The following is a 24,122-nucleotide window of genomic DNA, read 5'->3' as shown; positions in this document are numbered from 1 at the left end:
ACTGTTCTACCTTCCCTAATAAGCTAATATAAAATGCTATAAACGGCCAAAAAAACATGTATTAAAATATTCAAACATGAATTTTGGGGCTTCAGATTTCCGAATGCGAACGCCTTTGCGAGCCTTAACATAAAATATGAACGGAATGTTCTGCTACAAACGATTCGCATAAAATATAAAATTAGAATACCGTACAGAGACACTGTTTCCTTGTTCAGGATAGCGACCTATATTATTCCATCTGAAGTACGTACAGCCAGACCGCGATCTCGACGTCGACACTCGACAAAGTATAATAAAAAAAGTTAGCTTCGTTTCTCCGACCCTTTCTGCGGTTAAGTTTTTGTGTCGTCAAGCTTTGGTAAACCAATGGCATCCATATTTAATCAGAATTCAGAACTGAAGAGGTTTTTAGCTTTTTAGGTGGTTTAACATTGAAATAAATTTCATGATAAAAATTAAGCACCCAGTAACCATTTCCAATTTACCATCAATAAATACTACGAACTTACATCGGAAACGCAGGTCGCAGAAACTGTGTTTAAAATGATACGACACATAATTAATGCAACAATTCACGTGTTCGCCGTGTCGGTTCAGTTTAATTTCACGCGGCTTGCAAACGAGAAGTGATCAGCGATTGACGTGACAACGAAATCGGCCACGTCTGCACTGATGGCTGCAGCGGTATATTGAATTAACGTTGAAGTTAAAGTTAAATGCATTACATTATGCTCAAATTGGACACTGCCGAACGCTCAGGATAATGAACCGTGAAATTTGAGCGTGAAATTGGTCCTTTAAATATGGTGTTTTGTGTATGTTATATAATATAATATGTACAATTATAGAGATATAGGTTAGTAGCGGTGGAACGTTCTCGACACACTTTTATGAAATTATGGACATTCATGTTTAGTAAATTCATGATGGTTATGACAATTATCTACCAAACGATAAAATTAACATAACATTTTATGTTCACTTGTTTATCTGTAATTTAGTTCATATGCTATGCTTTAAATAGAAAAGTTTTACTTTCGTATATCAAAATTCTCTTTTTCTTACTTAGACTAAGATAAAATCCTTACGCACACAGAACTTTTGATAGCAATACGTCGTTATTTTAATAATAACCTTCTCTCTAACACCGTCAGGATCTAATTTCAATATCAAAATCTGTGCTATTTTAGGTCTGTATGTTTTAATCAAACGCCTACAGAATTTTAATAAGAGTTACCTTCACCTCGCGTACTGACAAGACCAGAATATAAATGACCAAATAGCAATTACATTATTTTTACGTTCCGTATATTGTGTTATTCTATTACCGTAAGCAATAGCTACAGCAAATTGATTTACAAGGCCATCATACCTTAACACAGATATAAAAGAGCCCGCAACTACAATTTATTTGCCATCCACCGTGTCTGAATGGCGGAGCAACGCTGGAGGAAATAAAATAAATAAGGAAGCCAGCAGGCCTTGCCCGCCATCTTTTCTTGGCTATTTCCCATTGGTCAAGATAGAAAGCAGGGATACGTGAAATCAAAGGTTAACCCTGTATGTATACGAGTACTGGCTGATTTAGTGGCTTAATCGAATTGACTTGAGGGTTTATGAGACCGGTCCTTTTGGCCCGTACGGTATCATGATCTAAACTAGCACATGTCACGATTTGAAGGATGTATTAAGACGGTTTGATTTATCTTTAAGGGCTCCTCTTTGTGTTGATTCTGTGCTGCGAATGTGAGAGGATTGTTTGGGATTCGCATTGTGTAGATCGTTTGATATGAGTATGGAATGTAGAATTCATAATTTATTCATTACTGATTTATCATTTTTGGTATTTTCTACTATTAAATTGTTTAATGAATTTGTGAAAATTTAAATTTGTAAATGACATTAAACAAATATTTATGCAAGGATCGTAACATCGCACAAAATATTTTATGTTGAACGAAAAAAAAACAGGCAGCAACTATAATTGTAATAATTGAAAACAAAAAAAAAAAATACGCAATTTCGAACTCATTTACTAACTTAACAAAAAAACTTAAATCTTTATATGATAGAAAAACGGTCAGGTAGCTTTTGAATCAGTATACTCTCAGAGCGTACTTCAATAATATCTTTGTAGTTGTCGACTGCCTCACTAAAATTAGCTACTGCTATAATGATACAATTAAACATATGTAGTACATTGTTCCACATTTCACGTAGTACAAAGCGTCTTGTAAAGTGGTTCCTTCATTGTCACATCCGCTCATATAATTACCGTAAAATTGTCATTTGCGTCGTAAGTGATTCAAATTTTCATTGTTATTGTTCCTTTAACAATTAAGAAATTACGAGGAATTTTGCTTACCTCCCGTTAATTGTCTTGTGGCACGTTAAAGAATACTATGTATTGTTCTTAATTATTTTTCTTACCAATAAATTAATGTTATGAATATTAAAATTCATATCATCTACTCGCGGCGCCTCCTTCGTAAAAATCATCCTAGCACGATGATAAGTATGTACTGTACTACTCCGAGATAATAATATATTCCTACGAGTGAACAAATTGAACCAGTGTTACAAAGATTACGACATTTAGAAACAAACCAAATGCGCCAATAGAATTCTTCTACCATAATTATTATTTTCTTTCATGTACGGTATGATTTTGAGGGGTCCGACTGGAAATCTTTAGGGAAGGCCTTTGTTCAGTAGTGGATTTCACGTGGCTAATGATGATAAGATCATGCCTCTAAAAGCAGTTGAAGTAAAGCAGAAGACCGGTCATAAATAAACTACATCATGTTTTCTCTTTAGCCTGCTTGAAAAAGTGTAGTAGTTTTGCTGGTGGTAGGATATACTTTATATCCGCCCGGATAGCGACCACCGTACACAAGGTGTTAAAACCCGCCATAATGGCTCACGTAAGTGTGTCGCGTTCCAGGACCAACCTGTGTATATCCAGTTCCAATAGACATATTTGTGTCGATTATTGAGGGATAATCATCTCTCGTCAATCTACATTCTATTGGACCCCACTCCACTTACCATCAGGCGCAGGATTACGAAACAGCAGAATATAGAAGATTAGCTTACGGACCACATAATACATCTATTTTTATTCCAGCAAATATTCAAAACAGAATGCGCCGATCCCAGCATGAGATTCACGCTCCTATGAAGATTTTAATATCGCCTCTGGTTGTTTGGAGCGTAAGAGCAATGCTGTTGCCTTTTAAAATTCGGCAAATATCGCCGTATTGTTTCGGAAGCGAAGATATCCATCAATCATCGAGATACTCGGCTTTGAAATTTTCATTATCTTCTTTTTGTTTTAAGGTTTATTTCTTATTATGCAATTGCAGTATTATGTTTGGCTTATACCATTGAAAAAACAGCTTCTCATTTTCTATAATTGAATTTCACAATAATCACAGTAAACGAAATTGTTAAACATCACAAATTAGCTCCAGGAAATTATAGCAACGCAAGAAAAGCTAGAAAAATCTATTCCTAAGAAATCCTTAAATTTCCCATCAAAAACATATTTTATATGTATATCACGAAGATCCGTATGAAGCTCTGTATAATTAATAAATCTTGTATAATCGTGAGATACAAATTACCTTGTACATATTCACATAGGCTTACAAACCTAACAAGTACATAAGATTAATCAGCTATAACATGTTGCGAAGGGTGTTCTCGGATTATTTATGAGGCGTTCCACGTGAAGATATGGTTATAGTACCTCGGCACGTAATTGTATGTATGAATCTATTAAATAATTAGGGAGATGGGAATGAATAGGCTGTTGTATGTCAAATCTATGTTGTCGGGAACTGGTTTTGTTGTATTCTATGCGTGAATGTATCTTTCGTAAAAATAACTGTTTTATTTGTGTTCATTTTGATATTACTATCATGTAAGCGCAGCTCTATACCCCTTTTAAGGACTTTGAAGTCATAAAAAACGTTTATCACAATATATTTGGAAATATAGGCATTTCTGTAAGTACAAAAATCTAGAAATAAAAACTCGTTTTTATAAGGGCACTGCACCTGATGGTAAGTAGAGTGGGATCAAACAGAATGTTCACTGACGAAAGATGATTACCTCTCGGCAGTCGACATAATTATGCCGGCCTGTTGGAACCGGATTTACACAGGCTGATCCCAGAACGCGACACTTTTACGTGTGCCTCTAAGGCGTATTTTAACACCTTGAGTACGTCACTATCCGGGCAGATAAAAAATATATCCTACGATCAGCAAACTCATGAAGTTTAAATTACTGTTCACACCTACATTCACACATACAAACCAACTTTCATAATGAAATAAGCTAGCCGTCACACAACCATCTCTGTCCACTCTATAACTGGAACATCAATTTTCCCACTCAATAATTCAATGTTGTCAACCAGCGACGCGGAACGATTTAGGAGCCAACTGCGTGTGACGTTCAGGTCCAAGCTTCGATGCCAATATTACACTGTTTAGCAGTATGAGTTCACAGATCGATAGTTTCTTACGATTTCTTTCCTTTATAAAAATTCGTTTAGCATGTTCTAGTTGCAGTTATGTTTTGTTGTTACGGAAAAACACTATACTTGTAGTATTCATTTAAAGGATTATAACTTACTAATTTTCACAATATATATTTCAACTGATGTTTTGCTAGATGACTGACGCTACACAATTTATGTTTTTAATTACATCGCAATGTCAAAATTCTTACGCGCTGCATCTCCTGTATCTTTAGTTATTCTTACCTAACTGATTCATACATGAAATATTTTCCATATTTATTTGTCTTTAAGCATTTTACTGGTAGTAGGTCTGTCATATGTGAGAGTCCGCCTGGGTAGGTACCACCGCAATGTCTACTTCTGCCGCCAAGCAACAATGTGAAGTCACTGTCATGTTCTGGTTTGAAGAACTTTGTAGCCATTATAACTACTTGATATAACAAGACTTAACATCTCATGTCTCAGGATGGCGAGCGCAGTGGTATACCAAACAATTCTTTGTAATTCAAGGTGTTGGATGGTGTTTCTACTATTTATGGGCGGACGTATCGCTTACCACCAGGAGAACGGCAAGCTCGCCTCGTCATTCAAAGCACTAAAAAAAACGCTTTTATTAAAGACTAGCTTCCGCCCGCAGCTTCGCCCGCGTGGATTTCGGACTTCAAAAATGGAGCCGGTCGCGAACGTTCGAGAATGTTCGTTTTACGAAGCTACTCGCTAGGTGATTCGCTAGCCTTTAGGTGCCAAGCAAGCCGCCTGCCTATGCGTTCGCGACCTTATATATATACAAAAATAATCCTTATAGCATGATTCAGTATTCACGCGTGATGGCTTATTATTAGCGTATTTCATGCATAACTTTGGTGTTTCTATACCGATTTCTATGAATCTTTTTTATGGAATATTTAATAATGTTAACTTTTTTAATTAGGGATGACTAAGAGTGTTATAAACGTAAGAGTAGACAAATATAATGAGAAAGCTTCGAACTGCTAAGTTATCGGGAGTTACACGTGTTATTGTGAGTCAACCATAAAAGATAGACATATGCTGTCGTGGGATATTTTTTATATAATTTTAAGGAGAACATTTCCGTCATACATGATTTCTGTGTAGCTTTAACCATTAAGGTTGCACACGCGACGGAAGCTTAAAAATGGAGTAACTTCTTCCGTTTTCCCAACATTTCCCTTCACTGCTCTGCTCCTATTAATTGTAGCGTGATGAAAAGTATACTATAACCAGCTCAGGAGTATGAAAAATAATTGTACCAAGTTTCGTTAAAATCCGTCGAGTAGCTTTTGTTTCTATAACAGTTATACAGACAGACAGACAGACAAAAATTTTACTAATTGCATTTTTGGCATCCGTATCGATCCCTAATCACCCCCTGATAGTTATTTTGGAAATATATTTCATGTACAGAATTGACCTCTTTACAGATTTATTATAAGTATAGATAGATATAGATTATGATTTAGTCTGCAAAAATGATGGTAGAAGATTACACTTACACAATGTGTATTATATTTCTCTGTTTAAATAGGAACCGCTTTAAACAAGGTAAGATTCCGCCATGGTAAGTTCCGGCAAGTTACATTTCATGATCAGCTGCTGTTCACTAGTATGTTAAGATTTCAAATAAAGAACCACTAAACAAATCATTCAAACAACTGTTACAAAGCATGTTAAACATAGAAACTAGTAAAACTTGTTATTTATCTCTATTACCTATACATTGTGATGTTATGGCCGTCTGAACATGTTTGTATTACCATGACATACTCGTAAAATTGTCTATATATCTTCATTCATTGACATATCCTGCCTACAAATAAGAGGCAGAAACATAAGCTCACGCCTTTACTACGACGGGGTACGTAGAGATGTGTCGGCATAATTGTGTCGACTGTCGAGGGGTAATCATCTCTCGTCACTCGATTTTCTATAGAACTCCACTTACCATCAAGTGCAGAAGGATCACTTTGTCATGCTCGTGTAAAAAAAATTTGTAAGTAATGGTTCGTAGTTTATTTGCGTCACATAGTAGAAAGCGAGCCTTGTTTATGATTATGCTTATTTTATAATTTATTTGATATTAAGCACCAAGACTACACAATACGCATCTTCTATACCTATACATAACACAGTAGAACTCGATGTGTTTGTATACTGAAAGGAAAGTAATAAACTAGGACGTAACTAAGAGAAATAGAACAAAAATCTGTGATTTTTTGTTTTATTTCTGTCTGTCTATGCTTTGTTAGTGCACATCTCCGAAACTACTAAACGATTTTCCATGTTGTTTTCACATATGGATAGAGTATAATTGGTAGCAGAATATAGGCTTCGTTTTATTAAAATTGGAAAAAATTATTCACGTCTAAAAAGTCGCGAGCACAGATAGTAAACAATTTAAGAATATTAATTCGAAACTTGAATAAGTTTTTATAACTCTACATCATGAATAGCATTGATACGCTCTTACCATGTTTAGATGTTAAGTCTTATAATTTATTTACAATAATCATTAATTCAACTATGTATCTAATAATTTGATCTATTGACTTAAACATTTGACTGATGCGGCTGGAAACTTTGTTTTATAATATATTTTTAGAATATTTTAAGAGGAACAATTCCATTATACATAATATTTATTGCGTAACTTTAACCGTTTACTAAGTGTACACAACGAAAGCTCTCAAAAGCAATAATTTTACCGATTTTGCAACAATTTTCATTGATGCTCCGCTCCTAATGGTCATAGATGTTTATAGTCTATAATAGCCTGCCGCGATAAATAGGCTATCCAACACTACAAGATTTTTTCAATACAAAATAATAGTTCCTAAGATCAGCGCGTTTAAACAAACTCTTGAGCTTAATATAATAGTATAAATAGATATAAGTATAGATACAGAAATATAATCTGTATTACAAGTATCTACCACTCCAAATCGCTCAGCAATCAAAACATACTCGCTATATCTTCAAATGTCTTTATCTTAAATTTTGCGTAATCTCCAGATTTCTGTATTGCGGTCCATCGCCTTTATTTCGCTACGTCGTCTATTTGACTTGCGGCTTCAACGTCAGTCTTTGAAAAGCCTTGTTCAAGAAATGTTAATGCACTTTCTCGAAACTTCCTTTTGCCCGGCAGCCGTTCGAGCTTTTCGTGCTTAACACGATTTTTTCAGTTCATTTTTTATACAAGTTTTTTTTTGCTCTACATCAGAGAGGAGAAGGCATGTTTACAATGGAGATGGCTTTGTGGAAAACCTTTTCTTTTTATCCAACTATTTATACAATACTATCAGATCTAATGTATTTAATAAGACAGTAACAAAATATAAACTGTCCTAGGTCAGGCTTAAATTATATTCCAAAAGCGATTTATTAAACATTAGTGATGTAGGCGTATATAATTTGCATTTGAAAGATACGAAAAGATATCATAGCACGTGTAAATTGTACCATTAGAAACAAATTTATGGTAAAAATTTGCTAATCCAAAGTTTTTTTATATATCTATTGCTCTATTTAACAAATTCTCGTGTGAATTAAAAACTGATTTTATTATAACAGCCTCATTTGGGTAAAAAAATATTCCGTCAATCGCCAAAATTACTGATAAAAATGTTAAAGATATTGCTTTTTATAGAACAAATTTCTTATCTATTAGGTGTTGCTCATGTCTTCATCCATGTGAACAGCCTTTCTCGTTACAACAGTCCTTCAAATATAGTACGACGCCAGCGTCATATATTTAAAAATCAAACAAAATATTCCATTATTTCACATGGGAACAAATTACCGGGATAAAAATAGCCTATATGTTAATTTAGAGCATGGTCTACCGTTTATGCAATATTCATATAAATACTTATAAAAAAACATCCAAGCATCAAAACGTCCTAACATAACATTTTACAAACCTTACATTTATATTAGTTAGATTTAAGATTGTATATAAATATTATGCTATGCATCACTGATCGTGATAATTTATTGGTAATATATTTACATCGTGTTTTAAATATAAAATTTTGACCTTTACAGTAGGAAGTGTTTGAACGAGACCCTCTGACTCACACTAACGTGTTGTGATGCACCAAACAGGTTTAGAAAGAATTGTGAGAACTTGAACTGTGTTTATTTATAGCGCTTTACTCATCCGCAGACGATGTTGGGATAATAGGATGTTTCCATAGACATTGGCGTAAATCGAATACAAATCACTTATATTCTTACCCAGCCAACATTTCCATGCAAATTAAATGTTATTAATCGTGCATGTTTCTTTATTTAAATTAGTCATGCATTTCGACGCATATTTATTTTATAAATCACTTCATATGTATTAATTTTGTTTGATTTTTTTTGCGGGCACAGCAAAGTGACCTCTCTGGACATTATGGTATATGGAGTAGGGTACAGATAGAATGTCGAGTGACGGCATTATATCGGCATATTCGTGTTTATATAAAATTTTGTTTACCGTGAATTTTAAGTTTATAATCACAAAAACGTCGAGTCAGCTTTGCTGATTGCACACCCGCAGCTCTACCCTCAATCTTATTAAAAAATAATTATTATTAAAAAAAAGCATAATAATATAATGATATAATAAACGCTTCCAATCCCAGTAAGTATTATGGAAATACGTATGTTACAAAAATTTTATGTCAATGACACTTAGATGATATAGAATGTTTTTTTCTTATTTCAATTTTAACATCTGATTAGGTAAGTTTTTTAAACATTAAATATAGAGTCAGACAATGTTTTTATCTTCTATATCCATCTGTGACAAGTTTTACTACACTTCACTTTAACGTTACTATTTTATTGCCGTGAGAAAAATTGCGACGGCAAAATTTATGAAATATAAACCTAATGTTAATAGTATAGCACTAAGAGTATTTATTAATTTAAAAATACTCTTAATACTAGTCTCATACAAACCCTGATTCCATACTACAATAAATATAAATATTACTATAATTAATTTTAATCTACCTGTCAATCTATAATACATCCATTATGCAGAAGTGCAAGAAGCCTGCTCTACTAAAGCAAAACTCGAAAGAGATAAAAACGTATATACCACAAACATATTTTGTCTTAAAATTAAACTTTTTTTCGGAGTTTATCGCGGTTTTAATGTTTTAGTTTTCTCCCGACGTTTCAGACGTGCCTTCGTGGTCACAGGAGGGGGGAGGGGGACTCGGACGGGCCTCCCCCGTGACTACGAATTTAATTCTAACATTTACATAAATATAAGAAATTAATATTTAGTTCAAGGATAGAAACAAAAATAATATAATTGAACTGAAAATAAATTCAGACAGCGACAACACATAGTAGTATTATATTTGGATTAAAAATTATAAATGACGAAGCTTCAACAATGAAATCATATTTTGCCACCAGGCTTAGAATACACGCCTGCAAACAAAACTGTGAAGGTTTCTGTATCGAAAAATGCAAATAAAAATGGTTTATTAGCTATGAACTCCTTTCCAAGTTCTGGTTCGAGCCCTGTCTCCTTGTCTGTGCCTTTAACTGGTGTAGTGACTTCATGTGGACAAGGCTTTAGGCCAGGTCTATCCAATTCTATTGTAACACGTTGTACGAAGCCGCTAGGTAACGCCGCCGGCTCCGAAATATTTCTGTGAATTAAAAATGATGTCATTGTATGCGGACTTTAGAAACTTATTTAAGAAGCTATTAGGTGTTAATTTTGTAACTCAAATAAATGAGATAACTTGATGCCAAACATTCTGCTTTTTAAAAGTATAAATTTAAACAAAAACTCTCCGCTACATATTTTTATCAAAAGATAATTTAGTAATTATTCAATTATGCAATTATTCACTGATGGTAGGTCTCTCATACTGGTGGTAGATATGTGAGAGTCCGCTTGGTTAGGTACCACCGCAATGTCTATTTCCAAGCAGCATTGTGTAGGCACTGTTGCGTACCGGTTTGAAGGATATTGTAGCCAGTGTAACTAATGGACATAATGAGACTTAGCATCTCATGTTTCTGGATGGCGAGCGCAGTGGAATATCATACAATACTTTGTAATTCAAGTTGTTTGATGGTGTTTCTACTGTTTATGGGCGGTCGTATCGCTTACCATCAGGCGAACGGCTAGCTCTCTCAATTAGTCTCGTCAATCAAAGCAATAAAAAAAAGACAAACGGAATTAGAATCTAAATTATATACGAATTTCTAGTTACTAATAGAATACTCACTTAGTTCCCCATGGATCAGTCCACACAGACTTTAATTTGAGTTCTTCTAAAATACTTCTAATATCAATTTCCGACGACAATGTGAACTTCGGTATAGCCACATCTATAGGTATTTTACTGAGTCTCCGATTCTGAATAATATCAAATATATATTTGCTGCTTCCTAATTTAATACTACGTCCTGCAGTGCCGTCTTTGGCACTCACACCAAACATGAAGCGATACCGACCATTCTGACCTACAGGCAAATCAAGGATTTTCATCTTCAATTCTGCATTATACGACATTCTAACACGTTTGTTTAATCGCATCATTTCCACTGTTCCTATTTTTTCACCAAGGTCATTATAGAATGGTGCTATTTCAGGCTTTGAATCAAGAAAGGCTGTTGTCCACAATCCGTCGTAGTCAAGAGCGTCCAAAATAACAGAATTACCATTCAAATCCAAGTTTGGTAGTTTCGCTGAAAAGATATCTCGCATTGACTGCAGGGCCTTTTTAGGATTTTTTCGCAATGTTCCTTTAATTATTCCAACTAACCAATGACTACATACATAATTATCCCAATTTTTATTAATAACTAGTTTCTCATCATATATGAACAAGCGAGTTCTTGATAGTATTACGTCATCGCCCAAGAGTTCTCGTCTAGAGATCAGAGCATAGAATTGTTGTCGAATGCATCTCTCTTCTGGTAATCTAAGCAGTTTGAATAGCTCCTGTCTGGCGAGGCCATCGGAGCCCTCTGCAAGTGCAGCTAAAGACATCCATATTGACAGCGGGGAGAATACAAAATGGCCCGCTGTCGGGACAGCTATGCGCTGGTATAAATCAACAGTAAACTCGTAGAAACTGCGGCGAAATTCTTGCGTGATGTCTATATCTTCACCACAAGTTCCAAAATACACCAAACCATAATTAGGGTGAGAAGCTATACCACTGGTATTTGAAACTTTTTCACTCGCACATAATGTCACAATTGATAAAACAAGCACTAGAGACCGCATTTTAAACGGCCGACCAACGTCTGATGTAATATACGTTTAACAAAACTATCGTTCGTCGGCTTTATATTAATACTGTAATGGCAAGCGTATGCAAATAATCGAATAAAACTTGTTTCGGACACTTTGTTTTTTAAGCACATAATGTGTGTCTAGAGTTCGTGTCACGTTCATGGGCATAGTGACCCATAATAGCGTTTTATTTTTGCCATACAATATGTTTCATATTGGATTTTATTTTGGTGTTAATTTTTTTTTTTATTTTTATTCTTAAAGGTTGTGTATGTTTAAAGGAGTGTTTCAAAAGCATTTTGTAAGTCGAATAATACCACTTGGTACTTAATTTATCGTATTAATAATTGGCAAGGTTTTGGTTTTGAATAGAACTATTCTCTTAATTTATTATTTAAGCAAGGTTCTTATTTAATTATTAATTAATAATGCTGTCGTAATGAAAAAAGACATATCTAAATATTTTTTTTATCAAAAATGAGTTAAGTGTATATTATTATGCGTCATCATCATCATCAGCCACAGAATGTCCACTGCTGAACATGGATCTTCCCCAAAGATTTCCAGAGCAACCTATTGAAAGCGGCCCGCAATTAACAACCTCCCGCGATTTTTATTAGGTAAGTTAGGCTATTATGCGTAATCAATAAAAAAGACGTAACTATTATTTTTTCTCTATACAAAAATAATGTAGAAACGACCTTTTCCCATATCCCGTCATAGCTATTCCCAGAATAAATAACTATTCTATTATTTTACAAACATTCAGAGGTTTAATAGTCTCTATCGGACTATATTGGTATTGTGTACGTACACCCACAAGTGACTATTGTTTTAATACACAGTTACTTGTTGGAATAAAAACCTATGTTTTTAATATTTATACAATCTTTGTTACTATATAAAATGCGTCTCTATATACCAATAACACAATTGCAAAGACATGCGCCTGATAGAATTTTGTGACGCTAAATAATTTGCCGTTGTTATGGGCAATTCTGTACAATATGCATTCTTATTTAGAATCTTTATGTTATATCTCAGCGTCACGAATACAATGGTTTATGAAGGGTATTGTAATTTTAAATAATGATAACATAATTTAGTAATGCTTAGTAAGCGTGGCGCTAATATTAGGAAGTCGACTTTTCTTTTTGTAATATGTTTGTAAAATAAACTGCTCCGAACTTTCTTAAAATATGCATTGAACGCTTATCTGCAGATCTCGGACTTCGACATTTACAGTGATGGATGTGCACCGATTTAAGTTATTTGAATTCAGTAAAAATACATCTCATTAAATAGTGATGCTAAAATATTTTATTTCATAAAGATTGAATATATTGTTATATAAATCCTGGTAAGTCTAGACTACATCTGGTCTGGAATATATACCAGTAAATAAACAAGTATATGTCTCAGTATCAAAAGCGGCGAACATAAACGTTCTGTCAGCTATGAAATCTTTTCCAATTTCAGCGTGGAGACCCGTCTCACCGGTGTCTTGTGCCGGTGTAATTTCATGTTCATATGGATCTAGCCCAGTTCTATTGAAAGTTACCGTCACACGTTGAACAAAGCCGGTAGGTAGCGCTGCCGGCTCTGATATGTTTCTGTAATAAAAATTACTTCAATGAATAAATAATAAAATAAGTATACATTGGTTTACATATCTAGTCATTATTGTATTGGTTGTTAATCTGCAACTCCTAACCCTCTTCGTTGAGATTTTAGTTTGTTATTTTTTATATATATAGATTTGTTAAATAATAAAAAAAAAGATATAAAAATTTTACCATTAACGTAATAAATTTTCCGTACTCATGGGCTCTAAAAGACTTAATTAACTTTGATATGATGTATTTTCGAGCTCCAATAAGCCGGCATAATTGTGTCGATTGTCAAGGAGTAATCTCTCGTCAGTCGACATTGTATTGGACCTTACTCTACTTATCATCAGATGCAGTGGTGTCACTTTACCTTTCCATTATAAAAGTTATTCAATCTTAAGATAATAATAATAATAATATTATCAGCCCTGTATTATATACTTGCCCACTGCTGAGCACGGGCCTCCTCTACTACTGAGAGGGATTAGGCCTTAGTCCACCACGCTAGCCTAATGCGCATTGGTAGACTTCACACACCTTCGAAATTCCTATAGAGAACTTCTCGGATGTGCAGGTTTCCACACGATGTTTTCCTTCACCGTTAAAGCGAACGATAAATTCACAAAGAATACACAAGTGATTTTAAGATTAAGGTAATATGTGATTAGAAAGTAGAAGTATAAAATATTAAAAAGTCCGACAGAAACCCAAAATATACCTGCAGAAACATAAAATATTCAGCAGCCTAAATTAAACTAATGTGGATCTAAAATATTCCATGTCAGATCACTGTCACTTACCTGCTCAATGAAAGAGTTAGAATTATAAATCCTTTAAACTTAACATATTCACGTGGATTTAAGGTTTAAATTTAAATACGCCACAAGGTAGTGTGTGCAATGACATCATACAATGATGACAAATATGTCACGGTCAAACCTGGTGTCATTTAGCTTCTTCTGTCAAACGAAGTAGGAGACATAAAATGATATTTCAGAAATCCTATCGTCCTTGTGCATCTTTAAAGTGGGAATGGCGCAAGACATTTTTTTTAATGCTATGTAAGGGATTTTACGTATTTTTTTTGCAACCAGCTTGTTCCCTGACTTTCGTTATCGTGGAATCTAATGGCGGGAATAATATTAAAAACCTACATAATATTATATTGATCTAGGAGGGAACACACAAGACATCTCAATTTACATAGTTTGTACACTACTAAACCAAGACGGCGAATAAACACCTCCCTATATTTTATTAAAATTAAAACAGTATTCAATTATAAACAGCGAATTAAAATTTAAATGGAATTCCGTATTATAAGAAAGAATAACTACAGTTTCTAAATGAAATATCATAATAACAATTCATTAATACCTGGTTGCCCAGTGATCCGTCCACACGTTTGTAACATTAATTTCTTCTAAAATACTCCTGACGTCATATTCATATGACAGAGAAAACCGTGGAATAGCCACATCTAACGGGATTTTACTGATACGAAGATTCTGGAGAACTTCAAATATAAGATTGCTTTTTAATATTTTTATCGCTTGTGGAACGCCGCTATTTCCAGTCATCAAGCCGAACATGACACGATATCTTCCGTGGTAGCCAACGGGTAGTTCAAGGACCTTTATGTTGTACCCCGGAAGATACGCCAATTTGACACGTTTCTTCATTCTCATCATTTCAACCATTCCAACCTTCTCTCCATAATCATTATAGAACGGTACTCGTTCAGGTGTTGCATCCTGGAATGCGCTAGTCCACAAACCATCGTAATCTAATGTGTCCAGAATTACAGAATTGCCGTTTAAATTCAAATGATGCAGTTGCACCGCAAATATACTTCTCATTAAATGCAACGCTTTCATCGGATTTCTTCTTAAAGTTCCTCTAATTATTCCAATAAGCCAGTGGCTGCATACGAAATTTTCCCATTGCTTATTAAGCACCAATTCCTCATCGAATATAAACAATCGGGTTCTTGAAAGGGCGACGTCCTCGCCGGGAGGTTCGCATCGCGATGCTAACGCATAATATTGTTGACGGATGCATTTTTCCTCTGGTAATCTAAGTAAGTTGAATAACTCTGCCCGAGCAACCCCATCCGTGCCTTCAGCGAGTGCGGCAAGGGATATCCACATTGATAATGGAGAGAACACAAAATGACCAGCAGTGCGGATAGCGATACGTTTGTAAACACTCGTTGTAAATTCATAGAACGCGCGACGATACGCTAGGGCCACATCGATGTTCCCACATGTTCCGAGATACACCAAACCGTAGTTACGATTAAAAGCAATACCATTATATTCGCTTTGATAACTATTAGATTTTAATTCTTTTGCACTTCCACAGAGAACCACAATCAACGTAAAAACCACTACAGACTTCATTTTAAGCGTCCGCGCCCGGATTGATAAATTATACATTTGATTAAAACCTGAGTTGGTTGGGTTTATATTAACCCTTTGAGGACGAGGCAAAACAAAGAGTAAATCTGGTGGGACCACTTTTTAACAAACGTTAAGTTAATATTATAACACTTAAGGTGGGTAAAAGAATATGAAGTGTCGGTATAAACCTATCTAAAGTTTGGAGGTTCTTTTATTTTTAGTACATTAGCCCCAATTATATCAGCTTCGCTCGACAGGTTGATATATAATCTAAAAGATTAAAAAAGTGCTGTAAATTTAGGTGTAATGTCGATAAACAGGATTTCGTGAACCTTTTATGTCCATTATGTAATTCAAAGGTTATACTTACGGATTTATATTGGAGTATAACTCAGTTTTGGCTGCGATTAGATATGCGATGTCGTTGACCTGACCCCAATCGTTCCCTTTGTAACAGTGTATTGTGAACCTGTAGTTAACCATGATTTCCCTACTACTAGCATAATAGTAGAACGTGAAACTAAGACAGGAGTAGATGAACAACTGTCTTAGTTTCACTCTAATATTAAATCATGCATTACTAACGAATCACAGTATGTGTATATACTTCACACTTATACTCATAAAATTTATTGAACTATTACCATTTAAAATACCTTTAGTAATAGCATTTTACGGGTAAACGTACACGTATCTTCAAGGTTAAGGTTAAGTATACACCAACCGATGTAAAGTTTTCATCACTACGCTATGAGTGATACATAACAATGCAATACGCTGATGCAATACAACAGTTCAATGCCGTTAAAATGTTACCGCGAATGTTCCTACCGATAACTATTGAACGTAATATTGAGGTTCGTCATAAAAAAAATACAATGGCCTATATGTTTGAGAGCCATAAGGGGTTGAATCAGTGGTACTTGACTCCTTTGATAGCGAGTTGAAGACGAACCTCTGACTATGTTTTGTACGAAATTTAAAACAACATGTCGATTAATTAAAATGCGTAGTGTAAACTAAAATGTATATCATACAACTTAAGTCTCAATTTATCTTCTTCTATTTAGGGCGAAGTAAACAGCTACAACCCAGGTGATAAGTATGCCCCAACCTTTATCCCAAAGCTGTAAAACCCACCAAAAGCATTTACCTAATAACGAAAATCGCTACGTCACCTAACTCACTTCAAGCTGTAAAACGTTAATTGTTTTAGCGAATAGCATTTAAAATAAAACAGAAGTGACAGAGTGATTTGTACAGCGGAAACTTTTCCGGCATTTTGAATGTAAGGGAAACGCTCACTGCCAGCGTCAGCCATTTGACTGCAACTCTTACCCGACACTATCTGACGAGAATGCTAATATATTTCCTCCTGTTAGTTAATCTAAACGTCTACAGGACATTTAATACTTTGTCTTCAACATGGTCTTGGCCTTTCATTGACTATTAAATAGACGCTTGTAATAAAACATTGTAAGAAAATATTTGTTAGCAGAGATCATTACTTTAGTGTTGTGGTCAGAGCTTAGGTCATCTTTGTCAATAGAATGATAAAGCTCGATTGCTCCTGAGTATATTATAGTATCTTAAAATATAGCGATATTCATTTTTTTACGTTTATTTATGTACTGTTTACTACTAAACCTATTGAAAAAAGTTAGTAAATGATTCTTAGTGAAGTTTTTTTTTCCTTTATTACTTGGGTTGGGTAGTAAACGGTTTTTTTGATAAGGAAGCCCTAAAAAGTGAATATTGGTATTTCTCCAGATGCGATAGTTTTCTTAGGAGCCATCGAACTGTAGAATACCTGTATTAAGAATACTTGCATTTAGATTTACTTTTAATTATTTCTTAGAGAATAGTTTGCGCTATATTATTTCATCATATTACGCTGCCCTGATTTGTATTTTCGTTTAAAATACTACCCCAATAATTTATGTCTTCTTCTCCCAATAGCCCTTATACTATTGCAATGTATGGTCAATTCAACATAGTAAAATGACTTCTGTTATACAAAATAAATATTCACAAACATAGTCCCAATTTATCACTAGAATATGTAACGTCTTTATTTTAAAAAAATAATACGGAGCAAACACGACCTTATCTCATCACACCACAAACCCATAAATAATATTAAATTAAAAACTATAATTCAAAGCTTTGTAAAACGCACAGTTCATTTAAAACTACGAAGCAAATTAAATCCTTCTACTGAGTCTTTGCAAATGTTTCTTAACCGGTAACACAATCGGGCAAACTTTTACTGTCTGTTATGGAAAAACTTTAAGAGAGAGAATCTTTAAAACCCAGCTCTAACAACTCATCGGAAGTTTGCAAAAGAACCGACTTGTAATAAAGCGAGTTTATTCTCACGGCGAAACAATAATTTTCACCGAAACAAACTAAGTTCAGACTTGCATGTATAAAGTACGATTTTATCGCGTTTATTCCACAACAACTGTATTTGGTGGGCGGACTCAGGTGTAAAGGGGATTTAAAGTTCATTGCACAGGCAGAGGGCGGGACCAGCGCTCATATATCTTACAGAGTGCTTTGATAAAGCCTTAACAATGTGCCTCCAAGGAGACTTCGCTTTAATATCTAATGTTATCGATGTGCCAGTTCTTGTTTGAACGAATTTAATGGTTAAAAATATTTCTTATCTTGTGATAAATGTTTATACATTTTGAAAATCATTGTAGTTTGCAAGTAGTCATTTAGATATCGTTTTGCTTCGGACGTAAAACGAATCTTATTTTGGGAGTTGTTTAAAAGAAACGTTATCGCTTATCGAGTATTCAGGTACAAGATCTCACACTTTTTTTGTCATAGTTTTACGCTCAACATTTCGTGTAATTTTTACTAAAACTAATTTTTATCCTAGGTTTGAAGCCAGAACACCCAAATCTACGCCTCTAGCCTCCATTAGAGTAAGGAAACTACTCACGGAACATAAGTAATACACGCACCAATTAATTAAATGTAATTAACAATTAAACGCAGTTCATCAATTTGCTAGTGACACGCGGAAATCACATAAGGTCGAACAGTGCGTTGTAGAATCTGCTGACAGAGCAATCTCATTAGCCAACAATAGCAGACAAGCCATAAATCATGGCATTGTGGGTAACCATCGGCTTGCACGTCCCTTATTATGGGCTGCATTATGACATATCAAACGGGACCGCTTTGTGTTTGTACTTTGAGTTCGCTTTGAGTCTCACCTTGTTGTGGGGTTTGTGTAATTTGGCTATTATTGTTAAACGTATAGTAGGAAATTATACGTGTAAAAGGATTATAGATAATCATGCTTGTAATAATACTTTGCTAATAAGATTTTTAACTTGAATCGACAGGCAGGAGGTGTTTGATTATTTACATAGATTCGTTGTCATCGTAGATGCTCAATAATGAATTCAATAAAATCCAAACCTCACGATTTATTGTATTCTTAAATTATTGTTAATGCGTTAGAATAACAAATAAAATGTATACGAAAATTTCAGCCCACTTTCTACACGGTTCAAAAGATAATCTTTGTAACGTAAAAAAGATTACATAGTTCTTCTTATAAAATTGCGTTGAAAACGGTCACGAAATCCTAAAATAAAAACATCAGGCACACAATAAAAAATGACACAAACACAATGACAAAGAAGTTACCGCGAAAAGAATCATTCATACTAAAATTATTAATAAAATACTTTTTCAACAATTGAACGATCCAATACAGTGTGGGACAGCTCTCTGTCCTTTACACGTCATATTTGAACACCCAATAATCCGAAACATCTGCAAAACTTAGATATAACACACGTCAATCTTAATCTGCGCCTATAACGAGGAACATCGTTTCCCAACAGACAGCTCCCAATTTTCCTAAATTGAATTAAATCTTATTTTCTGACTAGACGACAGTTTTATGAATGAGGTTAAATAGGATTGATATAATGAATAATTCTGTTATTATTAATACAATGAACTGAGGTCAGTAGATATAAATATTACGTATTCAAACATAATATAATCTGAATGGATATAACCATTAAATAAAATAATGACCATTGAACGTACAAACAAACTCATTATTAAAATGATGTATTTTAATATTTATGAATAGATATGCAAGCGGAAATAGGATTTAAACTTACAATCACACGTAATAATCACGCAAAATACAATATTCATACTGTTTAAAATCGATTGGATACAATACACCACATATAAATCAGTTTAGCTTTAGCCCAGGATTACTATGCAATGGGCATGAAAAAGACCGGCGCCGTCTGCAATCTAACTACTGAGTGATTTATGAATTTCATTTCTGCTGAAACAACTGCTTTCTTCGTCCTTTGCTTTTTCACTTTTTCTACCTAAATGGACGTAACGAGCATCTTGCCTTAATAATGGAAACTGTGAAAAATTAAAGGCTGCATGCAAAATGGGGAGTTGAAATTGGTACTGCACACTTTTTCATCTCTAACAATTGCGGTGTAATTTTGGACTATTTGTCGACCTGGGGCTTTATGCTACGAATACCGGCTACCAGAAGATATTTCTATTTTAATTTGCCCCTTATTCGACACTTAGTTTACATCACTAAATCATACTAATACGGTTTGTGTTTAATATGTGTATCACAACCAAGAAAGTTTTTATTAACGGTTATTAATCATCCGTCAAATGAAGTTCTGACTTACTATTTTGGTTTTTATGCATATGTTACCGTATTACTAATATCTGTATAGGTTGTACTATTGATTTAAAGTCAATGTACTCCTTAGGGTTTTCAAGAATCTTAATACAATCTGAATCTGTTTTTCGAAGTATTCATGATTCCGCATATATTCAAACTATAACTAAATATCTTATTCTCAGTAAGAAAAAATTACAGCATATTCACATATGCTTTCCCTTTGTTTTACATCTGCTATAGGCAAGTCAGGCAGACTGTATAGAACAATTCTTTATGTTCGCAGTCAAGTCACTGAATGCTGTTTCATTACGTACGCAAAGATTGCCAGCATTTTTAGTCTTTTCATTTGTCATTAAGTTTCTTTTAATAGTACATCTGAGATACAATTTGGTTAGGTAGGTTGCTTTTGATAAAAAAAAAATAATAAACTATTGCAAATTTTTAAATCTATAACAATACGTAACAATCGAAAAATACCTCTAAGTTTTAATATAGCTATACTAAAAGTTAGTATGTATATAAGCTACCGAAAATTTACACGCGCTATGTTTGAAATGTTTTTATTTTAAATTTGAATCGCTTGGCTGAATAAAATTATTGAAAGAACAACAGGGATATTTTATACTTGTGTAGTGTAAACCATTATTTCACTGCAATCATGGGAAGGATATAATCTTTGTGAAATTATCCACTTATTACGTCTCTGCCATACCTTTTATATAAGTGTGATCTTATATATTTATTCATTCACCATTACCATGTTACTATGACTCAGGTTAGAAACAACTCCGACATAACAATAAAGCGTCTACTTATTGCACTTAAAATCATACAAAAGCATCGCGGCTTAAGTCCCTGTGAAGATAACATCAAATATATTTACTACTGAAATATGGCGGCAAATTATTTAGATATAGTCTTTGACGTAGGTATAGTGTATTTAAGATTCAAAATATGTAAAAACTATTTTTAGTTACGTATGCGAATAAAGAACACTGTAGTTATGACCAGTCTAGATAAGTGTGAAGTTCTAAGAAGAAAATCTCTTTAATAAGAAATTCTAAGAACAACCAGTGAAGATTTCCGTGCTGAATCATGTCTGATGGAACACATATCTCTTGCTATACAGCGTGATAATGTTGCCAGTTTTATGGGCACCTTTGCGCCAGGAATGATCTGCGGCGGCCTCTTTGGTTATACGAGAAACGTTTATGCAAAATTATATTAAACATTTTACAAAATTGTAATAACTATCTTGTAATAATTATCTGTAATAAATTCAGTAACGTTATGAATAAATATTTAAAAAATAAAATTATATGCTTTATATAAGTACATTTAAAGACTTTAATTTTTTATCGGACTTACCTAAATATTTATTAAAAGAAAGCATTCATTCATGTTCCTTTTTACCCTAATTGATCTTTCCTTAACCATTCCTCTACAGGAAATAACAACTAACATAAGAACTGTATTATAAAGTAACCCTCACAAACCACTAAACTTTATTACCGTTTACATAGCCTTTAGTTTAGTATCCATGAGATAATACTTCATGTAATGCATGCGTGGTTCCAACGTTGCTCCATCCATACTGATTCCTCTTTATTGCAGTCGTTCGTCCGTCACTGTCGACCCTAATTTAGTTTATGCATTGTCGTGTGGTTCACTATTGCCTTAGATTCTACTTTTACTGCTGTCGACTTTGGTGAACTTTATATGGGTACTGGCGATTAAATCTAAAATTAGGACTCTGATTGATCATACTGAAACTGTTGTTACTTTGTATAGTTAATAGGAGAAACTGAGACATACTGATCACCTAGCAGTGGCAAAGGGGAATTTTTCAAAAGATAACCTGATCCAATAAACGTGGCCTTAGTTATATCGCGGCCAATTTAACAGAAAACAAAAACTAAGACAAACGTAAATGAACCTAAAAGGGAAGCCGATAGGAATCAGATTCTATGGTCGTTTCGCCACTGTCACCTAGTCAGTCGAAATACTCGCCAGCCAGTTAGGAAACCGCTCAACAGCATAATATCTACTCTAGGACCAGTTAGTGAAGTGCACTGGAGCCCCCAAAGTCAAAGGACCTCTCAGTAGTAGCATCTTATCTAACAAAAAGTTAATCGAAGAACTTTTTTTGCTCCAGGCAGTGTCTTTGCGTCGTTTTAGGCCACTGGTTGTATTACATACTGGGCCTGAGTGGACGTATAGTTTTAGTCAAATTGAAATATAGAATATCGAGAAAACCTAAGCCATTATTTCTACCTGGGAACGAATGTGAACCAAAATAACACGTATACAAAATTATTATCAAATGTTCTACACGAAACTTATAATTTTGTCTCTTGTCTAAATGCAAATTTTTCTATTCAGTTCAAAATGTTCACCGTCAGGTACATTTGAATAAAACAGTGAAAATAAAAGATGAAAAGAAAATTGAATTCGGCGATGAACCACGACGAGAGACGTCTGTTTCCAACACTTCATCGTAATTAAAATTCGTCTCGAAATTGTGGGTATTGTTTTAAGGTAGACGTCAATTATATTATAGTAATGTTGGTAGAACTAGAGTTTATAAATGACTATAAAAACACTTCATAGAGAGGTCCTTGTGACATGCTAATGTACTAGAACAAAGATCTCCAATATTAGTTTTTCTTCCATATCTATTATGGCCTGTTACAATTTTATTATATTATGTTCATATAGATACATGTATATAATATGTACTACGTACTAGATTTGGCGTTCTGGACATTCACTGTGTTCAACTGATTTGAACTGATATCCATTCAAACTGACTTTATTATGGACAATATTGATAGCTTGTGATTGTGTACGGAGTGGCGTGCATGATATAAAAACTCGAGTCTAAGTGTAAACCTGGATTTGAATAAAAAATATTAGAGGAACAAGTAAAAATATTTGTTGTTCATGTGAATAAATAAGTTATAACATTGACGTTTTGGTTGCCATTTTAGTTCAGATTTATATACGTCAGAATATACGTCAATGTATAGATATAACAAATTTGTTATTCAAAAGTCACTGTCTTTGACACTTTCCTCGAATGACTAATTAACTAAAAACGTTCAGTAACATAAAATTAAAGTACAAACTTTGTTGTGTCTGGAATCACTAATAATAGCTCCGCCATTCTGCTAAATTAGTAGTTAGCTTTAGCTTAGTTAGCTTATTCCGTTCGAAACAGACAGACGGCTAAATTATAGAACGTTGTTGCTCACAATGGCGTAACAAGAACTCGTTCTGAGATATTTCAAATGAACTATTGAATATCAGTTAATTATTATCGGTATACCTACATGTAAAAGTTCTATATGTTGGTATGTTTTTACAACCATATACATAAACCGTAAAATAGATTTGCCTAACTTTGATACAATTTATTGTACCAAAATGCGTTCTATTAAGACTTGGAATAAGAAGTTGTCAAATTTTATACCTGGAAATAGACAACTAATTCAATTCATCTCTTATCTTAAAATTAAACTATTTTTCGGATTTTATCGCGGCTTTCATTATTTTACTTTTCTCCCGACGTTTTGGAGACTTTGCAGGCTTCATG

General features: G+C 34.0%; 2 protein-coding genes across 2 annotated transcripts; both read right to left on the bottom strand.

The window, feature by feature from the left end:
• Positions 1–9,863: 9,863 nt before the first annotated feature.
• Positions 9,864–11,867, bottom strand: LOC115444295 (plasminogen activator inhibitor 2, macrophage). The gene is made up of 2 exons (XM_030170021.2): positions 10,798–11,867; positions 9,864–10,209 (listed from the first exon to the last, which is right to left on the bottom strand). The coding sequence occupies exons 1-2, from the start codon at positions 11,802–11,804 to the stop codon at positions 9,954–9,956; spliced, it is 1,263 nt and encodes a 420-aa protein (XP_030025881.2). The 5' UTR covers positions 11,805–11,867; the 3' UTR covers positions 9,864–9,953.
• Positions 11,868–13,115: 1,248 nt separating this feature from the next.
• LOC115444296 (plasma serine protease inhibitor) lies at positions 13,116–15,946 on the bottom strand. The gene is made up of 2 exons (XM_030170022.2): positions 14,801–15,946; positions 13,116–13,426 (listed from the first exon to the last, which is right to left on the bottom strand). The coding sequence occupies exons 1-2, from the start codon at positions 15,859–15,861 to the stop codon at positions 13,180–13,182; spliced, it is 1,308 nt and encodes a 435-aa protein (XP_030025882.2). The 5' UTR covers positions 15,862–15,946; the 3' UTR covers positions 13,116–13,179.
• Between the last annotated feature and the right edge of the window lie 8,176 nt (positions 15,947–24,122).

The sequence above is a fragment of the Manduca sexta genome, chromosome 21 (genome assembly GCF_014839805.1).
Source record: "Manduca sexta isolate Smith_Timp_Sample1 chromosome 21, JHU_Msex_v1.0, whole genome shotgun sequence".
NCBI lineage: Eukaryota > Metazoa > Arthropoda > Insecta > Lepidoptera > Sphingidae > Manduca > Manduca sexta.
This window is presented reverse-complemented; position numbering and strand designations above follow the sequence as displayed.

Bases quoted from the DNA above. Each gene is read 5' to 3' on its own strand.
- LOC115444295 (XM_030170021.2), bottom strand. From the start codon at position 11,804: ATGCGGTCTCTAGTGCTTGTTTTATCAATTGTGACATTATGTGCGAGT. The intron at 10,210-10,797 runs GTGAGTATTCTA...TTTAATTCACAG, and splicing joins ACTGATCCATGGGGAACTAA to AAATATTTCGGAGCCGGCGG.
- LOC115444296 (XM_030170022.2), bottom strand. From the start codon at position 15,861: ATGTATAATTTATCAATCCGGGCGCGGACGCTTAAAATGAAGTCTGTA. The intron at 13,427-14,800 runs GTATTAATGAAT...TTTTTATTACAG, and splicing joins ACGGATCACTGGGCAACCAG to AAACATATCAGAGCCGGCAG.